At 40.3% G+C, this 26,520-nt stretch overlaps 1 protein-coding gene across 3 annotated transcripts; it reads left to right on the top strand.

The window, feature by feature from the left end:
• Positions 1 to 26,498, top strand: IL7R (interleukin 7 receptor). Of its 3 annotated transcripts, XM_060007073.1 has the most exons (8): positions 1 to 132; positions 4,519 to 4,657; positions 16,263 to 16,420; positions 21,387 to 21,544; positions 22,554 to 22,722; positions 24,239 to 24,332; positions 25,276 to 25,351; positions 25,762 to 26,498. In XM_060007073.1, exons 1-8 carry the CDS (start codon positions 51 to 53, stop codon positions 26,263 to 26,265), a joined length of 1,380 nt encoding a protein of 459 aa, XP_059863056.1. In that variant the 5' UTR covers positions 1 to 50; the 3' UTR covers positions 26,266 to 26,498. The 3 variants fall into 3 exon arrangements, with proteins under 3 accessions (XP_059863056.1, XP_059863058.1, XP_059863057.1); XM_060007075.1 differs by lacking the exons at positions 24,239 to 24,332; positions 25,762 to 26,498 and having other exon boundaries at positions 22,554 to 22,729; positions 25,283 to 25,355; XM_060007074.1 differs by lacking the exons at positions 24,239 to 24,332; positions 25,276 to 25,351; positions 25,762 to 26,498 and adding an exon at positions 23,748 to 23,993.
• Positions 26,499 to 26,520: the final 22 nt, after the last annotated feature.

Below are 26,520 nucleotides of genomic sequence, written 5' to 3'. Positions count from 1 at the left end.
CCCTACACGTAGGCTCACGCGCCTGCTCTCTCCTCTCTTTCTCTCTCAGAATGACACCTCTAGGTATTGCTTTGGGTATGGTTTTCTATTTACTTCAAGCCGTTTCTGGAGAAAGTGGCTATGCAGAGAATGGTGAGTCATTTCTAACTTTTCTTTAGGATTTCAGATGATCTCTAGCATCTGTTTCAGGTTGCTCAGATCCCTAACAGACCAAAGTGGGGCACTGGGTTAGAGGGAGTTTGAGGGCTTGCCATGTAGTCAGGCGTTTTGTGCATTCTAAGCACCAGGACAGGGGGCTGGGGACAACACTGTGAGTGGTTTGTAAAGGCTTAGAATTGTCAAGGGATGCACTTGACTCTCTCAGTGTGGATCTTACATGTCGGTCAATGCCTCTGCTCTTACAAAAAGAACACCCACAGAGACACACTGGTTATGCTTGTTGGAGAATCTTCAAGGTAATTTTTCCTTGTCAAGAAATGAAGCTCATTTTGTTTTGTTTAGCTTTTTAGAAGGTTCTGAAAGCTTCACTTTCAAGATAAAATAATATCCAAGAACAACAGCTTTGTCTGCACTTACCTTTGCTATATCCTCAGCACCTACTCTAGCATCTAGAACATAGTACACATTTAACAAACATTTGAAAATTTCTTCAAAATACTTTAGTTTTGGCAGAATCGTGTGGTATTCTTAGTGAATAACTGAATAGGGTTAAGATCTGAGCGAGTTCTCATTGAAATATATTTAACTATCTCCATGTCAGCAATTTTACCATCATATAATAATTATCTTTGGGATCCTTAAAATACTTAGTATCTCGAGGCAGATGCTGCCTACTTTGTAAATCTATTGTAATTACAACTGAACCGTACACAAAGGTGAAGTAGTCCAGAGGAGCCACCTGGAAACTTGGACCACCAGATTGCTCCTGAAAATTAAATGCTTTCACTTTAAGACTTACAAAGTGTTTGCTTAACGAAGATATCAAACACATCAGTCTAATGAATCAGCTTGGATATCTTAAGTTATGTAATTTCTAAGGATGGAAATCCCTAGAATACTTTCTTTAAGGGACTTTTCAGAGGGTTGACATTTTTCACAGTGTGACCGTAAAAAAATGACTTTGTGGGAGATGATGATTATTTCATGGTAAATGTTGTCTTGTGTCTGTAGATAGATGCTTGGCACGTAACGCATAAATCTTACTCTTTGGAGTATAGTATATCCCTTCTATTTCTCCCTGCTGGTCATATTATTTTGAAAAGAAATTAACAATTTTAATTGAAAGCTGAGTTTTCACTTCAACTCTTTAAATTTCAGGGTTTTTTTAGGAGATTTGTAACCACCCATCCACATGACTACATCAAAATGCTTCCCGGTTTGGAGTGTCAGGAATTCAGAATAATCAACTGTGGTTTGTTAAAAGATAAGTTAGTTCTCTGATAACCACAAGAGTGATCAAGAGAAGAAAGGGATACTTTTTAAAAATCCAAACCATTTAGACTTTTACTCAACTAAGCCCTTTCAGTAGGAAGCTTTTAAACCACACTGCCTTGTCTATAATACATAGTTCGAAAAACCTAATTTTTATAATGAGCTTTTAAAAATTAATAGGTTAACTCGCTGTTAAAAGCTCTATGTAATTTCAAAGCCATAGTCATAATAACATCTTTGACAGAGAACTCTTTTTCAAAGGAGGCCCAAATGTTTCATGTACATTCTCAGAATTAGAATTCTTATTTTACCCTTTCATTACTTATTTCTCAAAAAAATGTGATAAAGTAGCTAACCCTGACTGAGTGCTTACTGTGTTCTAAGAAGTCTTTGTATACATTTATTCAGTGATTCCTCATGATAACATGAATTTAAATATCAGAACTCTGAAGCTTAGAAAGGTCGAGTAACCTGATGGAAGACCACAGCTACACAGTAGAATAGCTAGGATTTTAACCCACATCTGTTCAGCTCTGGTGCCAGAGGTCTTAACCACTGTGTATATGATGCTTAGCTAAGCTTAGAGCAGGTATAACATTCTCTTTGTAGAATGCCGTGCGATTTTGCAGGTTATTGAGGAGAATTTTTCTTGTATACAAAGCAACTTGGCTCAGTAACACCTGCTAAAGAGCCAATGAGCTGTTTCTCAAAACATGGCCATTTTAATTGTACGACCACTGCTTTTTTTCTCATTTATTGAAGTATAGTTAACTTACAATGTTGTGTTAGTTTCAAGTGTACAGCAAAGTGATTCAGTTATACATACATACACACATATATATATATATATATATATATATATATATATATATATTCTTTTTCAGGTTCTTTTCCACTGTAGATTACTATCAGATATTGAGTATAGTGCCCTGTGCTATACAGTAGGTCCTTGTTATTTACCTACTTTATATATAGTAGTGTGTATATGTTAATCCCAAACTCCTAATTTATCTCCCCCCGCCTCCCACTATCCCCTTTGGTAACCATAAGTTTGTTTTCTATGTCTGTGAATTTATTTCTGTTTTGTAAATACGTTCATTTGTATCATTTTTTAGATTCCACATGTAAGCAATATCGTATGATATTTGTCTTTCTCTGTCTGACTTACTTAACCTCTAGGTCCATCCATGCCGCTGCAAATGGCATTATTTCCTTCTTTTTTACGGTGGAGTAATATTCCACTGTATATGTATACCACTGCTTCTTTATCCATTCATCTGTCAATGGACATCTAGGTTGCTTCCATGTCCTGGCTATTGTAAATGGCCACCGCTTTATAAAATGTATAAGAATATACAGCAAGCTCACTTTGCCAGATTGGATGGTTAAAGATAGTGGGAGTGCTTTGTTCTGTTAATACCCGGCATCTGCTAGACTCTGCTCTCTCTGGCTTACGTTGCATGTTGCAGAATTTTTGAGTCAAAGATGATCCACAAATGTCTGAATCCAAATAGTAATGTAGGTTCTGTTGTACAAGATTGGTGGAAGTTCTAAAGAAGAGAAAACATTAAGAGAGCATGAGTACTGCCATATAAGGGCAGACTAAAGCCACACAGAACCATTCCATCAAGAAATGTGCCAGCAATTAGGGGACTAGATCTCACTCTATGAGATTAGGAACGAATATGTTTTGAAATGGGAGCCCTAAACGGTGGGCTGCCCCTCACTATTTAAAATTGTCATTAATAAGAGGGCCATACTCTTCTGAAATTACACAAGGAGTCTTTGCTGGTGGCAGAATTGTGAGCCGGATGGGTTCTAGGTATAGTCAGAAAGAGCAGTGCACACAGCTCTTATCTAGATGTGGCTTTTTGAGACTTGTCACTTTGACTGAACTGACCCTTCTCTCAACTGGTTGATCCACTCACAACCAGCTTTAGTAACTTTCCCATCGAACTAATGGGTTATTGATTAAAGTGGATGCTGCTTGTAATCCCATGGCCTACAGGACACTAAACTGGGGTTTGATTTTTAGTATATTGTCTATCCTATTTAAAGCCCTAGAGCATCTATTTTCTAGTATCAATGGGCCAAAGTAATTTCTAGTATCATTGGATTTTGAAGCAATCATAGCTCACACTCAGCCTGAGAATGGCTTTGGTTACTCTGGATTTTCTCAGATCCCACTTGGAGTCTATTTTCTGGCATAGTTTTCTCTATTAAATATTGTAAAATATACACACAAAATATCTATATAATCTTAAGTGCCTCAACCCAGCTTAAGAAATCGAATACTCTCTCTGACAGACAATACTTTCCAAAAGTGGCGGCAAAAAAATTCTGGTTCCCCACATACTTCCAGAATTTTGCTAATACCTAGAAAATGCAATATCTCTAAAAGAAGATTGTATAAGCTCAGAAATAGTATCTATAAGATTCATGTCATGTAATTTTTCCTAATCATGGTTGCCTCAGTTAGTAGCTTAAGACAAGTTGCCTTATATAAATATTCACACAATGGAGATAATCAATGGTACTTTTAGTTAGGATGCCTATTTAGGCAAGGGAAAGCTACCATTTTAAAAAAGGGAACTTCTGAATGCAAGTTAGCTATCACCTTTCATTCAAAAAAAATTCTTGGGAGGGAATAAATGAAGATTAGTAATAAAGCCCAAGACTAGATTAGGTAGCACATAAATAATAAAGTATCTCATTTGAAATGTATACAAACAAAAGAAATTCCCATCTATATAAGAGAAAGCGTGTGTTTAGTGTCTCATTCTAGACCTCCAATGCACTAACCCAATGGCAGAGATATTTAGAAATCTTAGGAGGCTATTTACTAATTGTGATGACTTCTTTTCTATTAGAAAAAAATCTGTGCACATTAGGTTTTGTTTTGGTTTTGTGATTTTGTTTGTTTGAAATCCTATTTCTTGTCTATGTCTTCGGGCTTTCCTTCTTTAGATAAACAACCATCACTCCTTTATGTCCACCACAGAAGGCTGCCATTTTATCAGTCCCTCCAGATTTCAAAAGGACGCACTTATTGGCTTCATTAACAGCTGTAGGTTTGTTCTTTCCCAGGAGACTTTGACGATGCAGAAATGGATGACTACTCATTCTCGTGCTACAGTCAGCTGGAAGTGGATGGATCCCAGCACTTGCTGACCTGTGCATTTGACGACCCGGACGTCAACAGCACCAATATGGAATTTGAAATATGGTAAGGAATGGTGCCTTCAGTGGGTGCTTAGAAATCATCTGTCTCTCTTTTGTATACTGTACAGCACCAGCTGCAAAGGTGAGAGTGTGGGAGTTAATTATCAAATATTATAATTGAATAAATTCCAAAAACTTCCTGGAACTCCTTGTCCTTCACCAAGAAACTCAAGCAAAGCAACTCCCAAGAGCTCATCTTTCAGGTCCCGCTGTTACAGCCAAATGATAGTATGGATGTAGGAGATCCCACTTCCCTCCTGACTTCATGGCAGAATTTAAATTCTGGTTCTTCTGGGACACTCATCCCCCAAAAGCTCTTTGCCCAACATGAGACAATGTAGTGTCTTGAAGCTGCACTTGAGGGCAGGTGCCTGGTTTCTAATCCCAACACGAGCACTTACTAGCTTTTTAATCTAGAGTAAGTTGTATAACTTTTCTATGCCTTAGTTTCTTCACCTGTTAAATAAGATATACCACCTCATAGGGAGATGTGATGCTTAAATAATTTAATACTTTAATAATTTAATTAGAAGACATATCTGGTGTGTAATAAGGAATGAAAAAGAGGCATTAAGTCAAAACTCTATGAATCTAGACTCAGCTGCCATCCCCTTGACACAGTTTGACTTCAGATGGTACTCTCAATACGAGTTTTCCAAAAATCCACAGAAATAAAGTGGCTCTTGGTTTCATGGAGCCTCTGAGAAAAGGTAAAAAGAAAGTCTGTGTCTGGTTTGAAGGTTTGGTAAAGAACTCAGAACTTTATCTTCTCCCTCTTTCACAAATCATCTCTTGTTGCCAAGGGTTACTATCTCTAATGACTTGAAAAAAATACTCGACCGTGAAATTCTGACTTGTGGCTATTTCCAAATTCATATCAGATGACCTAATTTTAGTTAGTTGCCTAGTAAGGAAAGTAAGTCAAGATCCACCAGTACTAAAAGAGGGCTTCGTAAATTCTGTAGACACTCAGCCAATCCTCCACAATATATAGTCTAGACAAGCCCTGAATCCCACGTCTTACATTAATTCCCTACATCTGTTCATGAAGTGTCTTCTGCTATGGTCATTGGATAAATATGACCTTGGACGTGAATTCCATAGTGTGTTCTCAGTCTGCCTCTGTCAGTTCACTTCTATAACATGCTTTCCAGGAATAAAATATATCAAGAGAAGAGGAACCTACAATGTTCAGAATCTGTGCAGCAACTAGACTCCACTAAGGCAGCCGAACAACTCATTCAAAAGATGCACTCAGGGCTTCCCTGGTGGCGCAGTGGTTGAGGGTCTGCCTGCCGATGCAGGGGACATGGGTTCGTGCCCCAGTCTGGGAAGATCCCACATGCCGCAGAGCGGCTGTGCCCGTGAGCCATGGCCGCTGAGCCTGCGCGTCTGGAGCCTGTGTCCGCAACGGGAGAGGCCATGACAGTGAGAGGCCCGCGTACCGCAAAAAAAAAAAAAAAAAAAAAAAGATGCACTCATTTTTGTGGGCAAAACCCTCTCCAACACAGAGGTCTGCTTTGGGCTCTCCAGCCAGCCGGGTGGTGAACTGCAGTGGTTTTTCTTGGGGAGGCTGAGGCTGACCTTCTGTCCACTTTCATTCACAATGGTATTTGACCACTTCCTTGGCCACTTGAACAAACTTTACCGCTTCCTTTAACAAGTCTCTTGATTTCTCCTGTCATATTTTAACCTGTCCATAGCCTCCGTTTGGGTTTTTCAGTTGGGTTCAGATATTTCTGTTGGAAAGCGATTGCTTTAAGACACGTTTTCAGTGTGAAAGTATAAGTATGAAGCCCTTAGTAGGTTAAGGTGCTTCTGGAGAAAAGCCATTTTCGCAAAGGTATCCACACCTTGAGGGAGAGATTCGCGCAGCTCCTGGGTTCAGAGTAGTGACGTAGCTCAAGTTAAAGCCACTTAAATAGAGTGTTGTACTTGCTGCTTTGGTTGGGCTTCTTTTCCACAATGAAACTAGCTTTATTCGAGCTTGTTTTTCTGTGAACATAAATTTATAAAGAAAGAAATTGTAAATGATTGAAAACTGTGAGTTCTGCTGAAGTCATTACACAGGCGGGATTGTTGATAGAAAGCAGGCGCTGTTTCCCAGAGGGCTCACCAGGGACGTTTTCTAACAAGCATTGCCTGATCTGGCCGCCAGTCTCCCAGGCTCAGAAACCCATTACTTAGTGTTCAGTGTTCAGTGTGCAGTGTGCAGTTCCATCTCTCAGGGATGGACTTGGATTAGCCAAAATCACAGAGTTGGATTGCCAGCACTCCAGTTGACAACTTTACATGGACAGATGCAACTATCATAGTGACCCAAATGTTCACCCCCAGCTCAGGTGTTTGGGGGGAGGAGAGAAAGAGAGGGCCAGTAGGTTGTACATCAGTATAAATCCACTCTCACTGGGGGATCTAGAAATTCTTCATTCACCAGAACCCTAACCAGCTCTCAGGTACCTGGAGTGACAAAGCAGAGGCTCTGGAAACAGGCAGGGAGGTTGGAATCCAGGTAGCGGCACTAGCTCTGTGACCCGGGGAGTCATTTAAGCTCTGATCCTAGCAATCACCTTGCACTGGGGTAGAAGGTTTAGTGTCTGGTTTATGGCCTGTAAATGGTACTTAATTCTCTCAGTGTCGTCAGATTTTCATTAAAAATGTGATCCAAAGGTTCCGCAAATACAGCAAAACAAAGGAAATTTGTTTGTTGATTTTAAGACCAGAGTTAATTTGATTCGTATCTCAAAGTGTTAATTTTTCTAAATTTAGTGGCCATCATTTAAAAATCTAGGTATCTCTTTAAAAATCAGATTTAGTAATGCTGGGCCTAGACAGCAAAAATTAGCTGAACAAAATTCTGATTGCTTCTATAGATGGGGAATTAAATCTCAGTCCTGAAGTTGGGCTCCCTTTTCTCATTTCTATTACCCACGTGGACACCACAGGCATGTAAATGTGGAACCCTGCTTTTTAGGTGTCTGCATAACTTTCATATTCAGCTCAGAAGGTAATTATATTTCCTTTAGTTCCACATTCTTGGGGCACCACAGTCACTCCCAGGTACCGCCTACAGATACCACTTCAAATATGTCATTTTTTTGTTTTCATCAATTACCACCAACATCACAGGCTGCATCCTGCCAAATCTACTTCATGCTCCTGACTTAACTAGCAATATCCGTCAAGTGTTTTTAATTTAGTCCTTTCTAGAGTAATCCATACCAACTTTCAAAGGTGTTTAATACTTTTGAGAAGATTCTGTCTTTTAGGGCCAAATGAGGAATAAAATCTATGGCTGTTTTTAGTATTTCCATGTAAATATCTGTTTGCACCAACAAGAGAAATGTATTTATCACTCTAAACTCCCGGCGATTGCAGGAGGCTTAGGAAGGTGGCATTGGGGTGAAGAATCAGGTGCAGTGGTCCCAAGCAATCTCGCCCTGTTTTCAGAACAAAGGAATTTGTGTGAGTGGCTTAGGTTTGATGTCCCTTAGGAAGCTCCTACAGGGCCAAATTTGCTAGCCTATAGTACTACTTGGGTATGTGTAGTGATCTCTTCACCAAAATACCCTAGAACAGCTCTATCTAACAGAAATACAATGTAATCCACAAATGTGTGAGCGATATACGTAATTTAAACTTTCCTAGTAGCCTCATTTAAAAAAAAGAAATAGGTGAAGATTAATTTTAATATTTTATTGAATGTAATATTGCCAAAATATTATCATTTCAACCTATAATCTGTGTGAAAAAAATATTCATGAGCTATTTTACACTCTTTTGCATTCTACATCTTCAGAGTCTGGTATTTCATATCTAGAGCACATCTCAATTTGGATAAGCCATATTTCAAGTGTTCAACATCCACATGTGGGGTGATGGCTATTGTGTTGGCCAGTGAAATCCCAGAACATTCCCAGTCCTAGCAATACACAGTTAGCAACCAAGTAAGCTGTTTTAATTTAATTAAGTGAATTGAAATGAATTGGATTGAATTGAGTTGAGCCACTCATGGGGGGACACAGAGTTTCCTCCAATCTCCTAAAGCCAGGGTTAGTGGCACAAAGCAAGACTGTCTGTTCTAGACCACAGTTGTCTCTTAGTCTTCCGGCGCAGCTTCCCCTCCACATAGGGCAGCTCCTAGAGCTCAGACCCCATAAAAGGATGCCTAGGCTCACAAGACAGCAATATGGTGATCCTTTATTTTTCTTGCTCATTACTTGCACTCCCTGAAGAGCAGGAATGAACTAAGAATACCATTTTAGATTCTTCTTAAATGTCCAAGAGTACCAGGACCTTGCTACATGTTAAGGATCTGCAATGGAATATTCCACACATGCTTTACTTACAAATATATCCTAAACTCAATGATTGAACCAAAAGCCATTTCCTTCTAATTCCTCCATAGCACATTTACCTAAAGTTCAGAAATGGGATCCTGACCCAGTTCTCCTCTTCCATCCTTACTCATCAAACCATGACAGTGTTGCCATCTTCAGAACTTTCCATCTGACACTCTTCTCAAGTTTGTTCCTTGGTATCCATCCAGCTTACCTTAAAATTTTGCTTTTTATTTTTACTCTTCTCCAAATGGGAAAACCCATGTAGCCCAACAAGGGGCATACTCTAGAAACTCCAACACACACACACACACTCAAAGCCAGAACTGCATACCCTAAATAACAGTTAACAAAGAACTATATTGGGGGGGAAAATTTTAAGGAATTTCCCACAAACAATAAATATTTTTAGCCAATTATTAAACTTAAAATTTATTCAGCAGTCTTACATTTTCATGACTACAAGAGCTTAACCACAAAGACCACAGCAGCCCAAAGGTGAGAGGTTCTTCACGTAAAGCTGAGGCATTCTCCTCAGATTTTAACTCCATGCCCACCTCGCCTCAAGCCATACAGACATGTTCCTTCTGCTCAGACTTCAGGAATGATCCTGGAAAGGGCTCACATGCGCACATGCACAGAAGAGTGCACACACATCCAACTCACCATAGAAAACCAACACACATTCTTGGTTGTTGGAAGTAAGTGACCTTTTTAGACTATACTCCCTATAATTTTTTTTAAAATCTGATTAATGAGAAGAATTCTCTTCATGGAAAGCAAACTTTTTTCTTCCACAATCCTCACTTGCAATTTGACCCAACTATGCCTCTTTTTTTGGCTCTCTGGCTGGATTTAAAGACCATGTAGGAAAAACAAACTGGTAATCATGGTTATCACAGGAGATGTGAATTAAATAGAGGGTTGAAGGAAAGAAATGAGTAATTTTACTTTTACTCTGCACTGTTTATTTTTACAGTAAGAATACATATTCTGCTTTACTTCCTTATTGTTTATGTGGTTTATTAATTTAACTTCACTTTCTTTTTGGATTACCATTCATTCGGGGGTAAAGTTTACCTATGGTAAAATGTACAGATATTAAGTGAGTTTTTTTTTTTTTTTTTGTAAATACTTCAACTGTTTAGTCAACTTTTTTTTTAATAAATTTTCTTTCTTTTTTTTTTTTTTTTTGACTGCGTTGGGTCTTCATTGCTATGCACGGGCTTTCTCTAGTTGCGGCGAGCGGGAGCTACTCTTCGTTGCGGTGCACGGGCTTCTCATTGCGGTGGCTTCTCGTTGCGAAGCACAGGCTTTAGGCACGAGGGCTTCAGTAGTTGTGGCTCGCGGGCTCTAGAGTGCAGGCTCAGTAGTTGTGGCACACGGTCTTCGTTGCTCCGCAGCATGTGGGATCTTCCCAGACCAGGGATCAAACCCATGTTCCCTGCATTGGCAGGTGGATTCTCAACAACTGCGCCACCAGGGAAGTCCATTAAATGAGTTTTGAGAAACATATTTGACATGTTGCCATCACCTCAGTTGAGATACAGAACTTTTCTTTCACCCTAGAAGGATGCCTCAGGTCCCCTTCCAGTCTTTCCTCATCTCCTGTGAGCAATCACAGTTCTGAAATCTATCACCCTTTGGTTTTGCCGGTTTCTGATAATTCTCATAAATGAAATAACACACTACTCACTCTTTTCTGTCTGACTTCTTTCACACAACAAAATGTTTTAGAGATTTATCTATGTTGATGTTTATCTCATAGCTCATCTTTTCAGTTGCTGCATATTAATTCCACTGTTCAAATATATCATAAATTTTTAATCCTTTCTTGATGGATGTTTGAGTTTTTTCAAGTTTGAGGCTATTCTTTTTAGTTACTATTAACATTCTTATACAAATCAGTTTGTTGGTACATATTTTCATTTCTCTGAGGTAAAAACCCCAGAGTGAATTACTGTATCACAGGGTAGGTGTGTATTTAACTTTATAAGAAACTACCCAACAAGTTTTCTGAAGTAGTTATACCATTCTACTACCAGCAATGTATGAGAGCTACACATCATTTCCAATATTTGGCTTTGAAAGTGTATGTCATGATTTTATTTACATTTCTCAAATAACAAATAACGTTGGCCAGCTTTTCAGGTACAGCTGGCCATTTGTATGTCTTCTTTTGCTAAGTATCTGTTAAAGTCTTTTGTCTTTTTTCATTGAATTATTTGTCCTTTTATTATTGATGGATGTGAATTCTTTATATGTTCTGGATACAATTCTGATGTTAGATATATGTACTACAACTATTTTCTGCTAGTCTGTAGCTTGCCATTTCATTTTATTAATGACATTTTAATAAGCAGGAGGTTTTCGTTTTGATGAAGTCCAATGTATTTCATTTTTCTCTTTTATGTTTAGTGTTTTTTGTGTGATGACTGTCTGTCTACACTCAAATCTAGGAGGATATTTTCTTATGTTTTCTTCTAAACAGTTTACAGTTTTAATCTTTAAATTTAGAGCTACACTCCATACTCAATTAATTTTTGTGAGATTGAGGTTCATATTTTCCACACATTTGCTCAGTTGTTTCAGGACAACTTGCTGAAAAGATTTATTTCCATTGAATTGATTGAGTGCATGTTTTAAAATCAAGTAACCTTATGTGTATGAGTCTATTTCTGAACACTCTATGTTTTCCATTGATTAATATTTCTGTCATTGTGCCAATGCCAAACTGTCTTGATTATCATAACTTTATAGTAAGTTTGAAATCAAGTGCTCTGTGTCCTCCTTATTTGTTCTACTTTTTTCAAAGTTGTTTTGACTATTCTGAGTTCTTTGGGTTTCCACATAAATTTTTTTTTTTTTTTTTTTTTTTTTTTGCGGTACGCGGGCCTCTCACTGTTGTGGCCTCTCCCGTTGCGGAGCACAGGCTCCAGACGCGTAGACACAGCGGCCATAGCTCACGGGCCCAGCCGCTCCACGGCATGTGGGATCTTCCCGGACCGGGGCACGAACCCATGTCCCCTGCATCAGTAGGCGGCCGCTCAACCACTGCGCCACCAGGGAAGCCCTCCACATAAATTTTGGAATCAGCTTGTCGACTTATTTTAAATCCTGCTGAGATTTTGATTAAAATTACATACACCAATTTGGGGGAAATTTCCATTTTTCAGCACTGAGTTTGCTAATCCATGAATGCAGCTCTCTATTTATTTAGATCTCCTTTAATACCTCTCAGGAATGTTTTGTAATTTCCATTGCAAAGGCCTTAAACATCTTTTATTAATTTTATTTCTAAGCATTTTATGTTTTTATTGCTATCATAAGTGGAGCTATTACTTTTTAAATTTATTTTCCAATTTTTGGACACTAGTCTATAGAAATATAATTGACTTTTGTATACCGACCTTAGTGAATTCACTATATTCGTTCCTGTGATTGTGTTGGAGAGCCTTTATAGTTTTCCATGTGAACAAACATGTCTGCAAGTAAAGAAAGTCTTATTTTCTTTCTTTTCAAACTGGTGATTTTTATTTGTTTCTCTTGCCTTATGCACCGGCTAGAACCTCCAGTGCACTGTTGAATAAAAGCTGTGAAAAATAGATATTCCTGCCTTGTCTTTACCTTAGGAGAAAACTGTTCACTAGTTCACCATTAGGTATGTTATTAACTATAGACCTTTTGTAAATGCCTTTTATCAGGTTGAGGATGTGTCTGCTGAGAGTTTTATCATAAATGGATGTTGAATTTTGTCATATGCTTTTTCTAATCACTTGAGTTGATCAGATTATTTATGCCTTTTATTCTGTTCATGTGGTGAATTGTATTGATTGATCTTTGATTGTTGAACCTACCTTGATTTCCTGCATGCATCCCACTTTATCATTATGTGTTAATATCAATGTATTAACATTTTCTTGAGGAACATTAATTTGTAAATTTCTTTTCTGTAATATTTTTGCCAGCTTTCTGTACCAGATTTGAGCTAACTTCATAAAATAAGTTGGGAGGCGTTCATTTCTCCTCTATTTTCTGAAAGAATTTGTGTAGGAGTGGCACTATTTTGTATATATATGATAGAATTCACTAGCTTTATCTGGGCATAAAGTTTTCTTTGTAGGAAAGCTTATTAATAATAAATTGAACTTCTTTGAAAGAAAGGGAACTATTGAAACATTCAATTTCTTCCTTATTTTCACTTTTGGGCACTATTTCTTTTTAGATTACTCTAACTGTTGCAATATTCAACCATTTCTTAGAGTTTGCTTAGAGTTAATGTACTAGTTCATGTAAAATATAAGAAACTTGCAACAATATAGTTGTACTTATCACATTCTACCCTTTGTACTACTGTCATATATTTTATATCTACATATATTGGGTTTTGGGGGGGTTTTTTTGGCTGCATGGGGTCTTCGTTGCTGTGCATGGACTTTCTCTAGTTGTGGAGAGCGGGGGCTACTCTTCATTGTGGTGTGCAGGCTTCTCGTTGCAGTGGCCTCTCTTGTTGCGGAGCATGGGCTCTAGGCGCGTGGGCTGCAGTAGTTGTGCCACATGGGTTCAGTAGTTGTGGCTCGTGGGCTCTAGAGCACAGGCTCAGTAGTTGTGGCTCACGAGCTTAGTTGCTCCACAGCATGTGGGATCTTCCCAGACTAGAGCCCAATCTTTGTCCCCTGCATTGGCAGGCAGATGCTTAACCACTGCGCCACCAGGGAAGTCCCTACATATACTGTAAATGCCACAATAACGCTACAGTATTTGCTTTAAACAATCTTTATCTTTAAAGAATTTAAGAGAAGAAAATATGTATTGGCTTCTTTATTTATTCTGGTAAACCTAATTGCTTCCTGTAGATCTGAAATTCCACCTATTATTATCTCCCTTTGGTCTAAAGTACTTCCTAAAACAAATTATCTCAATTTTTATATAGCTGGAAATATCCTTATTTTGCCTTCATTATTGAAGAATATTTTGTAGTGTAAGGATTCAAAGTGGACATGTTTTTCCCCTTCCAGAGTTTTAAATATATTATTCCAGTGTCTTCTCATTCACATAATTTCTGATGAGAAGTGATACTTTTCTCTGGATGCTTTCAAGATTTCTTATTTGCCTTTGCTTTTCAGCCATTTGACTATGATGTACCTAGGTGTGGTTTCCTTTGTATTTATCCTGCTTGGATTGGCTGAGTTTTTTAAACCTAAAAGTTGATATTTTTTGCTACATTTGGGAAATTTGAGAACATTATTTCTTTAAATATTTTTTTAGCCAAATTCTTTCTTTTTGTTCTGGAACTCTAATTGCATATTTATTTATCCCCTTGATATTGTCCCACAGGTCAATAAGACTTTTTCTGTTGTTTTAGATTAAATAATTTCTATTGATCTATCTTCAGCTTCACCAACCTTTTCTTCTGCCTTCTATCTGCTATTACATCCATCCCATACACTCAGTATACTTTTTAAAACTTTAAATTTGTACTTGTCAGTTATAGTATTTTCATTTTGTTCTCTTTTGTAGTTTCCACTTCTCCACTAAGATTCTTCATTCCTTCAATAATTATGACCGTATTTTGTTTAACATATTTACAAAAGCTGTTGAAAAGTTCTTTTCTGCTAGTTCCAATATCCAGGTCCTCTTGGCTTCAGTTTCCATTGACTGCTTTTTATCTTCACTGTTTGTCACATTTTTCTATTTCTGCTCTTTTGTAGCAGCTTTTGAACGTAGGAAGGACACTATCGATAATAGGGTGCTTTGTTGATTGATTGATTGATTGGATTCTGATAACTTCCTCTGGCAAGTGTTAATTTTAACTCTGTTACTCAGTTAACTTGGCCGGATTAATCTCCAAATTCTTCTTTTGAGGCAGCACCAAAAATATCTTCTTAGTTCCTTCTAGAGCCATCTAGCTATTGCCATGGTTTCCTTGGATTTTCCTCCACATCTGCACAATTAAGGGGACATATAATAATTTAAGCAGAGTTTATATGCAGACTTTGTGTCTTCTATGTCTAAAGTTTCTTCATTTCTAGGCTTTTCTCCCTTAAAAATACCCAGCCACTCAGGCCAACCGAAACTCTGTCCTCTAACTTCTCAAGACAGTAAAACTGTGGCCTTCTGTTAGATTCTAAATGCCCATCATAATGTGACCTGAGAAGTGCCTTCAGATAAAACAAAACAAGGGCTTCTCTGGTGGTGCAGTGGTTGAGAGTCCGCCTGCCGATGCAGGGGACACGGGTTCGTGCCCCGGTCCGGGAAGATCCCACATGCCGCGGAGCGGCTGGGCCCGTGAGCCATGGCCGCTGAGCCTGCGCGTCCGGATCCTGTACTCCGCAACGGGAGAGGCCACAACAGTGAGAAGCCCGCATACCGAAAAAAAAATACAACCTAGAAACAAGGATCTAATCCACCCTTTTCTAAAGAATTAAATTCCCCTAGTGTTTGCCTGCTTTTGGTTCTTCTCCAATGCTTTTAAATAGTATTTTCAAAAATATCTTGCTCAAAGTTTTTGGTAGTCATGTTGATGGTTAGTGTGATATAAGCTACTCTGCCACTACTGGAACTAAAACATACTTTCTTTTTGAAATAGGAATTTTTTTAAAAGAGTACAATTTGGAGTTTTGATGTGGTCGCATAGTAGGCAACATTCTCTTTTCTTCAGTTTCCTGAAAGCCTGATTTTAATTGGGAATAGGAGGTCAGAGAAGTGACAGAATTCAATTCCTAGAACATTTAATCTAAGGAACATGGGGAGAAGCGTTGATTTTAAAGTCTGTTAATGAGTTAAAAGTGGAACTCAGCCAAAATTGCCTATGAAAATTCCCAAATTACCCATTAAGTGTATATGGTTTTATGTATATAATCCTTTAGACTATTTTATTATTTCCTTTAACACTCTTTTGGTCAATATTTCTTTACAGGCTTTATTTTTTCAATTTATTCCTGCAGGATATCAAAAAAAGAAATTACCTTCCCACCTAAAGAAAGTATTTATCTCCTAACAATCAGTTATTACAAGATAAGAATTTTCCATTATTTTCATGAACATGCTTTAACTATTTCAGGTTCAATTGCATCTAATGCCTGAGTAAATCAATGCTGATTATAATGGCAGCAAAAAGCTATTTTATTTTAATTCTCTCTCTCTCAAATATGCATCTACCCTATGGACAAATTTAAAGCCACACAAATGAAAAGTGGATGTGATGCTATTCCTTCTATACAGAAACTCCTACTTGAATTAAGACAAATTCCTTTTTTGTTTCTACAGTGGGGCCCTTTTGGAGGTAGATTGCCTGAGTTTTAATAAACTGCAAGGGATGTATCTCATCAAGACAAAGAAATTCTTACTGATTGGAGACAGTAAAATATGTGTGAAGCTTGGAAGAAAAAGCATGACTTGCAAAAAAGTGAACATAGTCAAAATAGGTAAGAAGTTGTATATGGGGGAATGTCGCCATTTTTCAGATATCAGAAGACAGATATCTGTGTCTGAACTTTCTGTATGTTAAAGTAGACAAATAATGAAAACTATTTACAATAGAAAATATCAAATTCTCTAATGCATATAATTTCTTAAGAGGAATGAAAGTTTGAAGCTTATGCTATTTATTCTTACTGTGAGAGAACTCTGAGGGTCTTCAAACTGAGCTATGAAAAAGGGTGATTGACACTTACAGATTGCAGGAAGAGTTCATCTGTGTGAAGTGCCTAACTGGAGCTGGGCCTCCTGTACTTCACCCACACACGTCTTTTCCTTCCTCACCTTACCTTTTCCTGAATTCCTTGTAATCTTCTCCCCACATACCTACCTGTGAGTGTATTTAGCAAAATTATCAAGTTATTTTTAAAAGTAAATATGCCTTCTGTATTAGAGTTATCCAGAGGAAACAGAGCCAATAGGATAGATGGATATACATAGATACATAGATGAGAGATAGATAGATAGAGAAAAAGAGATTCATTTTAAGGAATTGACTGTCATAATTTTAGGGGCTGGCAAGTCTGAAATCTGTAGGGCAAGCCAGAAGGCTAGAAATTCAGGTAAGAGTGGATATAGTGGTTTTGAGTCCAGAGGGCAGACCAGGCAGTCTGGAAACTCAAGCAGCATTTCTATGTTGCATTCTTAAGACAAAATTGCTTCTTCTTCAGGGAATCTCAGTGTTTGCTTTGAAGGCCTTCATCTGATTGAATGAGGCCTACCACATTTTAGAGAGTAATTATTTTACTCAAAGTCTCCTGATTTAAATGTTAGTCATGTCTTAAAAAAAAAATACCTTTAGATTAATGTTTAGCCAAACAACTGGGGACCATAGCCTAGCCAAGTTGACACATGAAATTACCATCACACCTTCCTAGGAGACTCACTATTGAGGAGTGATGCATAGTCATATCTGATTTGGCCTAGAATATACATATTAAGTGTAATATGTATGTAGAATATACATATTACACTTGGCCAGAAAAAGTGATAATTATTATATTCCCAAAAAAGTACAATTTGAATTGCTAAATTTATCTGTATGTTTCCCTTGGTTCTATATAATACACATAGTAATATGAATCATGGATTTCAGTAAATCCATTCGATTATCAGGTTATAAGTCAGTATTAATTACCAATTCACCATTCGGTTACCAAGCAAATAAAATGATCAGAGAGATTGGGAATATAGACACAAAAAGTTTTCCCATTACTTACAGATTTATCACACTGAGGTAAGAAAGGTTCTTTTTCAAAACCTCAGAGATACCCTGGTAGAGGGGAATGTCTAAGCCAGTTATGGTACATCAGTGCAATGGAATCCTAACTTCTTGTATTCATTCTACCTATGGAGTTTTACAAGTGAAACCATGTATGTAGGGAGAATACTGTTCAAAGTGATTGAAGAGGTGCATTCTCTTTCTGGTTTTAAATACTATGGCTCTGTCTCTCCCTCTTCTCAACCCCCTCCCTTCACCCTCCTAAAAGAAAATTAAAGGTAAGAGAGCAATACTCATTAGAGGTGACAAAGAGAAACTTGGAATCTAGTCTCAGTTTTGTACCACTAATATAGTAAAGGGCAAAAGCAGAAGTTCCATGTTTGAACAGTCATCTTGTAGAAAAAGCAGAGGGAGAGTAGAAAAGAGACATTAGTCACGACCAGTGTGAGTGCGTAGGGATGGTGGCACGACAGGCTCTCTCTGATATTGGGACACAAGCAAGCTGAGTTTTGGTCATTTGGAGACTAGGCTGCTATGGATGGATGTTCAGTTTGTACACAGGGCACTACATCTACAAGTTCATCATTTACTTTGCAAATATGTATTTACTCTCGGAGAGCAGGCAGAGAGGGCAGAGACTCAGTCTTGTGACAGAGTCCTGAAGCCCCAGGGGAGAGCCCCTTCTTACAAAAACCCACCCCAGCACAGAAGGCCCACATGCATCTTAGTGCGTGAGCATGTGAACACTCAGGGCACGCCCACAGGCTCTTGGTGGCAGTCTGCCCCATCAGACTCTCCAGATCTCATATGCCCAGTGCTCTTCGAAGTCCACATTCTGTACCACCCAGCAGATGGAAAACCTGACCGGCCGCCTCCTCTGAGGGACCAGAGGAGAGACAGGGTGTGCATTCTGCTGGTAGCATAGGTCTACAAAGGGGTGCTGTGAGCACCTCGGGGCTCTGGAAAGCACGCCTGGGCAAGCAGCATGAGCGGTGGTGGAGACATGTCTCCCAGTAGCATCATCTTCTGGTTCCTGATGCTACAGTTCATTAATAGAACAGTCATTTAACTAAATTGACATTAGATGCTGCTGATTAAACCCCAGAGCCAAAGGTCCCCTGCAGCCACCGGTCCCCTCACTCACAACTCCTTCTTTAGGTGTGGGTCCCCAGTAAGCCTGGAGGGGCAGCTTCTGTCTCCCCCCTTTTCTTGTCAGGGTAAATTCATATAATAGTTCAAGTTGTGCCAAGAATAAATTAACTTTTTAAGATGTTGCTTGAGGAATGAGCACCTTTTTCTAAGTTGCTCAAATGTACCATTGGGTTTAGAAGCAGAACTGTGTGGGGAGAGCCTGCACAAGCCAGTAAGAGAGAGCTGAGCACAGAAATAAAAGCTCAGTGAAGGAGAGAGAATTCATTTGTATCACTTTTTAGATTCTGCATATAAGTGATATCATATGATATTTGTCTTTCTCTGTCTGGCTTACTTCACTTAGTATGATCATCTGCAAGTCCATCTATGTTGCTGCAAATGGCATTATTTTACTCTTTTTAATAGCTGAGTAATAGTCCATTGTATATATATATATAGCACATCTTCTTTATCCACTCCTCTGTCAACTGACAGTTAGGTTACTTCCACGTTTTGGCTATTGTAAACAGTGCTACAATGAACATTGGGGTGCGTGTACCCTTTTGAAGCATGTTTTTCTCCAGATATATGCCCAGGAGTGGGATTGCTGGATCATATGGTAGCTCTGTTTTTAGTTTTTTAAGGAACCTCCATACTGTTCTCCATACAAATGAACTTATTTACAAACCAGAAACAGACTCACAGGATAAACTTAGAGGATGAACTTATGGTTACCGGGGGGAAGGGGAGGGGAGAGGGATAGATTGGGAGTTTGGAATTGACATGTACACACTGCTATATTTAAAATAGATAACCAACAAGGACCTACTGTATAAATAAATAAATTTTTAAAAAAATAAATAAATGAAGGAGAGTGAGACTCAGGATCAGACAGAATTGGATTTACATCTTATTAACTCATCCTATGGGGGCTGAACTTAGCTAATTAACCCCTCAGACTCAGTTTCCTCATCAGTATATTGGCAATGAGTGAGTGTTGATGCAAGATGTCATAAGTTAAGAGCTTGGCACTTAGTAAGTATGTAATCAACATTAGTCTGTTCTTCCCTGAATTCTTCCATTATTGAGAGGCCTTGGGAGATGGGGATGCAGCAAGGGATTCAGTGTCAAAGGTTTTGTTGAGAATGTGACTCTTAATCATTTCCTTGAATGGCAGGTAGAAACTGGCTTGGCTGGTGTCAAAGGACTGACAGTCTTCTCTGTTTCTCTACACCCACTACCTTTCCTCCTGCTTCCCTTTGGGGTATCTTCCCTGTTTATAGTGCATCTAAGGGTAAAAAAAGGTAAACTTCCCCTTGCAGAAGACATCCAAGGGTAAAGAAAGAAGCACTTCCTCTTTTTCAGTACCTCTGGGGGAATCAAGGCAGGAGACATTTAGGCAGCCACCACTACGAGCAAGTGATTATGACAAGGGGGCCAAACTTCACCACGTGAGCTCGTTTTACTGGGTCAGCAAGTCAGTCTTAAAGCCCAGATCATATAGCCTGGAATCCAGCTCAGTCTACTGTGTGAAGTTGTGATGAACACTCCCTCATTAACAATAGGTTTAGGTTAGATTTTAACCTATGCATCTCCCAATCTCTGTCTGAGATCAGCCATGCAAACAAGTGGCTGCCCCATCCCTAGACAACTAAGTTCCCAGGCTTTAGTGAAAGAACAGCAAAGACGCCAAGACAGGGAAACCCCAAGTCAAGGGTGGGAGGTGTCCTGACACACATGTGCTCATAGGATTTCAGTACCTTTCTCCGGGTTTGTTCTGCCTGAAATAATACCTCTCTCCCTCCCACAGTATTTCATATATGGTGCCTCTGATCCTAGGCAGGTAGACAGGAGAAAGAAGCCAGAGAGGAGTTTAGAGCTAAAGCAAACAAGACTGAAGAAGCAGGCAACCTGCAGTTACACCAGAAGTTATAAGCCAGGGCCAGGATGCAGATCCCCAGTTTCCATGTAACTGAGATGAGGTGTAAGGCCCCCGGTTTTAGCAGAATAATGAAGACTCAAAGTTCAAATTCTCCTGCTTCGGGGCTAGTTAGTAACAAGTCCTCTAGTACTCAAAAGGAGAAGAGAATATGTTTTCTGCGTAAAATTAGCACTAAATACTGTAACCAATACGCCCTAAAACATATATCTCCACCACCATAAGTTTATTTCTTGCTCATGTAAGAGCCAAAATGGGTGTTTCTAACCTGTGGGTGGTGCTCCTTCAAGCAACATTCAGGGCTCCTCCATCCTGGGGCTCCACTCTCTTCAACGTATGGCTCCAAATGGCAGAAGGAGACCGAGCATTGGGGTCACACATGTGGGGTTTCTGGGCCAGGATGGAAGGCGGTGCACATCACTTCCACCCACATCCTTCACAAGAACACACCCAACTGCAAGGGAGGCTGGGAAATGTAGTCAGGCTTTGAACCGGGAAGAAGAAGAAATGGTTTTTACTGACCCAGAAAAGGAATGTGATTTTCAGAGTAGATGCACTTTAAAAATTATGATTATTTCCTTGACTACCCCATAGAATGACTTCATTTCTTTTTCCTTTTCAGTTAAACCTGAGGCTCCTTTTGACATAAGAGTCGTCTATCGCAAGGGAGCAAATGACTTTGAGGTGACATTTAATACATCGCACTTACAAAAGAAGTATGTGAAAGAATTAATGCATGAGGTAGCCTACCGTCAGGAAAAAAACGAAAATGATTGGATGGTATGTAGGTCAACTACATTTATACGTTATAAAATTTATGAAGATGTATATAAAAATATCTTAATAGGACTTCCCTGGTGGCGCAGTGATTGAGAGTCCGCCTGCCAACGCAGGGGACACGGGTTCGTGCCCCGGTCCGGGAAGATCCCACATGCCGCGGAGTGGCTGGGCCCATGAGCCATGGCCGCTGAGCCTGCGCGTCCGGAGCCTGTGCTCCGCAACGGGAGAGGCCACAACAGTGAGAGGCCCACGTACCGCAAAAAAAAAAAAGAAATTAGGCTTAAATTACCACACATACAACTGACAGATGGTTAATATTCTTAAAATATAAAAAGGTCTTATGAATCATTAAGAAAAGGACAAATATGACAATAGAAAAATTAGCAAGAAAGTTGGAAATGTCTCACAAAATAGAAAATATGTAATTTCAATAAGTATAAAAAACTAATAATCAAATAAATCTAAACGTACATAACCAGAGGTATTACTTTTTACCCATCAAATTGATAGAGTACTTTTTCCTCCTAAGGATGACACACGTTATTGGAGAGACTGTGTCTCTGTATTGCTATTCACGATGTAGAATTATATCTTTCCAGAGGAAAATGATTCTTGCTCACTAACCTTACCATTCCCTTTCATCTCTCCATGGGATGTGAAATGGGAGGGAAAGAAAAAGAAGAGATTAGACTGTGGAAAGGAAGGCGGGAGCCTGGGAGTGATTTATACCCTCCCTGACTGGGAGAGCCCAACTCACCTGAATAAAGAAAAAGACCCATTTTATCACTGCCCTCCTTGACTACTTGCAGCATTGTTTGTGAGCTCACACACTCTGCCCCAATTCTGCTTCCAACCCCTCCACGTCAGAGCTCCTTTTTCTAACAAATATGAGAGAACCTCCAGAGAATGCCCACATGACTAAAGACACTCAACTTGAAATGATTTGGGAGATGTGAGCACCGCCTCTTTTTCCACCTTAAAAATGTAGTGACCTTTTTTTGCTCTTCAGCACATGAATTTATCCAGCACAAAGTTGATGCTCCTACAGAGAAAGCTACAACCCAATGCAATGTATGAGATTAAAGTTCGGTCCATCCCTAACACCAACTATTTTGAAGGCTTCTGGAGTGAATGGAGTCCAAGTTTCCACTTCAGAACTCCAGAGACCAATGGCCCAGGTGAGAAGTGACTGGAGTCTGTTCCCCCACCCCCACCCCCCCACCCCCACCCCCACCCCCACCCCCACCGTAGTGCTTTGCATGTCAAAGTCTGTGAGAGACAGTGAGAGCTAGAGAGATGAAACAAACCCACAAGTTAGGACTCCCCAGAGGGCATTCTTACACTTTCTTTGAAAAATGACCTGCCATCTTTGCCCCTTTTGTGAAGAACGAAGAAGGGGTGGGAGTAGGACTCTTAGTCACTGATCAGCTGATGTAGGCTGTCTGGACTTTACTGTCCTGGGCACTCCTGGGAGCCACTAGTTCTGAACAAAATTCCCACCCACTACCTCTAGTTTACCAATTCAGACTGGGATCCCAATGGCCGGTGCCGCCAAGTCCCTCTAGGGAATACCATAGGGGGTGGCAGATGGGTAGGCTGGTGTGGCTTTCGCATGTCTCCTTTTCTAGAATAATGAAGATATCCTGGGAGTCTAGGAACTGAGAACAGCCAGAAGAACCAAAGGGCATAGCTCAGGCAGACCACTGGGGACCCAGAGCACCCCACATATACCTTCCCTTTGGGGGATGCACGGAACAGCTCTGCTGCACCGGCCTCCCGTCCTTACCCTAGGAATTGCTGAGGCTGCAGGGTAGAGCATCTCTCATCATTCCCCTGCTCAGCTTCTCTCTCTTGCTGGTGGAAGTTAGGCAGGGGGTACTGCTGTCTTTAATGTTAGGTCACTTTTAAATTCCAAGTGACAGATCAGGACCTGGTCTGGACCTGGTCACCTAAGTCGGTGCTGAAACCGTGTACAAGCTCCTGTGTCCTGTCTTTTGAAGTGAAAGGCTGACTCAAGAGTTAATGATTGAGAAATGTGAAGGTGTAGAAACAAAGAATAGCTATTGGGCGGGGGAACTGGTAACAATGTATAGATTATAAATCCGCCACATCTGCCACCGAACTCATGGTTCCCTGAGAGATACAGATAAAGGCCTGACACACATTCCTAAGTTGTTTTTAACAGGAAGCACACCCCTACCAGATGAAAACTGCTGACCACAAGAACGTAGACCCTAGACTGTTTTGAACCAGAAGGTTGATGATGCTGACTCCCCATTTCCTCCCCACCAACCAATCAGAAGAATGTCCACAAGCTGACTACGCCTTGCCCCTTGAACACTATAAGACTCCTCACTACCCCCTCCAGGGTGGGTCACGTAGTCTTGAGGGCATTAGCCCGCTGTGGCCCCATTTGCTTGGCAAAGCAATAAAAGCTACTCTTTTCTATTTCACCCAAAACTCTGTCTCCACGTTTCTATTCAGCACCGGTGAGCAGAGGCTGTTTCAGCAACACTGTCACTTACTGAAGCCCAAATTCCCCCATAAAAGCTAGTACATCATCCTGTTTACTGAAAAGCAACTTTCACGAAATAATAAATGGGCCCAAGTTACTAAATAAACTCAAAGCATCCTGAAAGTCTCCCCCACGGCACGCTTCATGATTGCTAACCAAGATCTATCCTTGCCTTCCAGGGGAGATGGATCCTGTTTTACTAATTATCATCATTCTGAGTTTCTTCTCTGTGGCTCTGATGGTCGTTCTGGCCTGTGTGTTGTGGGAAAAAAGGTGAATTTCTTTAACTAATCAAGAGAGTGTTTATGTGGGATTCCAGACAGTCAGAGCTCTAGTCCTGTTTATTGATGAGAAAACTGCAAAGGGGAATAAGGCATTTCAGGAATTGCAGGGCCCTATATCCCTCTTCATCCTCAGGCACTGATGAATTTCCATAGTTAATGTCACAAGAGGTAAAAATATATAAACTGAACATAGGGCAACTCCTCCCCGCAAACCTTTCCTCCCAAGTGTCCTCAGTGGGTAAGAGCCATTCCCCCAGAGTGCCTGGGCAGCTGGAGGGACCCATGGGAAATGCAGAATGTTTCTGAAGTCTTAGCTTTCAGCACACAAATTCATGAGACTTTTGCATTCTACCCCATGATAGGGCCATGCTTGTTTCATCATTTAGACACACTTCAGTAGAGTTATTAATGTTTTAGGAAGATGCCCTCAACACAGGGTCACATACCCGCTGCCCCCCAAGATACTCCAGTTTCTAAAGTACCACCCTAAAGCAATTTCCCTGTGTAACTTTGAAAGTATGTCTCACTTCCACCAAAATCAGAGCAGAGGAGTTGCTGCCAATGAAGAGAAAAGAAAGATGACAAAGCCTATTTTGGGGAGTAGATGAACAGATCAGATTTTAGTTTCATAGCTACATCATTGCCAAGACTTATTGTTCCTTTTCTCCAGGGCCCTTGGCCAGGGGTGTATCATTGTTGTCTGGTTCACAGAGTAGATCAGTGACAATGGTCTCTGGTCCAACCCCTCTATGGACTGGTGGGACTCTGAGGCCCAGAGAAAGCAAGTCACTTGTCCAAGGTCATCCACCTAGTTGTGGCAGAGCCAAGGCTAGAAATCTGCTCTTCTGACTCCTGGCTCAGAGTCAGTGGGAAGGTCTACTGTGCCTGCTGCCTCCACCATTCATTACATCTTCAATGTCCTTTTATTTCAGAATCAAGCCTATCATATGGCCCAGTCTCCCTGATCATAAGAAGACTCTGGAACAACTGTGCAAGAAACCAAAAAAAGTGAGTGCGTCTGGTGCTTCCATCACTATGTCAGAGGCATCCTGGCAGCCGAGAATGATGTTGCAGGATGAAGAATGGCTGAACCTCAAGTGTCGGTCTTTCGTGTATCACATAACTAGGGCCCCTCATAAGATGCCAGCTGCAGGTTCCTGGAGGTGGGAAACTAAAATGAAATACAAGTCTCAGAATTTCCCAGACTTCCCCAGGGATACTTCAGACCCTGAAGTATCACAGCACCTCCAGAGGCAGAGAGTCAACTAGAACATGTGGGTAATTCTGTGACATACCCTGGTAAACCCCTGTTGGAAAGTTCTTGAGCTCTTTTCCTGAACAGAACATTTGCTGATGTGTCTCTCTGGTGCAGTCTTAATGCCTATCTCTCTCTCTTTTTTTTTTTTTTTTTGGTGCAGAATTTGAATGTGAGTTTCAATCCTGAAAGTTTCCTGGACTGCCAGATTCATAAGGTGGATGGCATTCAAGCTAGAGACGAAGCAGAAGGCTTTCTGCAAGATCCTCTTCCTCCACAGCTAGAGGAGACTGAGAAGCAGAGGCTCGGAGGGGGTATGCAGGGCCCCAACTGGCCCTCCGAGCATGTAGGCATCAGCCCAAAAACTTTCAGAGGAGAGTCGTCATTCAGGTGTCTGGCTGGGAACATCAGTGTGTGTGATGCCCCTGGACTCCCCTTCTCCAGGTCCCCAGATTGCAAGGAAGGTGGCAAGAATGGGCCTCTCCTGTACCGAGACCTGCTGCTTGGCCCTGGAACTACAAACAGCACCCTGCCCCCTCTGTTTCCATTCCAACCCGGAACCCTGACATTGAACCCTGCTGCCCAGGGGCAGTCCATCCTCACTTCCTTGAGATCAAGTCAAGAAGAAGCCTATGTCACCATGTCCAGCTTCTACCAAAACCAGTGAATTGCAAGAAATCGATGGCCAGAACCATCATGATGAACAGAGATAACTGAGTCCCACTCTCGCTCACAGCACAAAGAAGACAAAATGAAAGCAGCCCCTCGACATGGTCCACAGGATTCTGAAACAGTGTTTCGACCACACCTCCCTGCTTCAGTGGCAAGAGACAGGAGGCAGGGGCATTCTGCTCCAGGCAATGCAATGATTCATTTATTTCAGAAAGGAAAAAAAGCAGAAAAGAGTGAAAGAAAGGGTGGA

The sequence above is a fragment of the Delphinus delphis genome, chromosome 3 (genome assembly GCF_949987515.2).
Source record: "Delphinus delphis chromosome 3, mDelDel1.2, whole genome shotgun sequence".
Lineage (NCBI taxonomy): Eukaryota > Metazoa > Chordata > Mammalia > Artiodactyla > Delphinidae > Delphinus > Delphinus delphis.
This window is presented reverse-complemented; position numbering and strand designations above follow the sequence as displayed.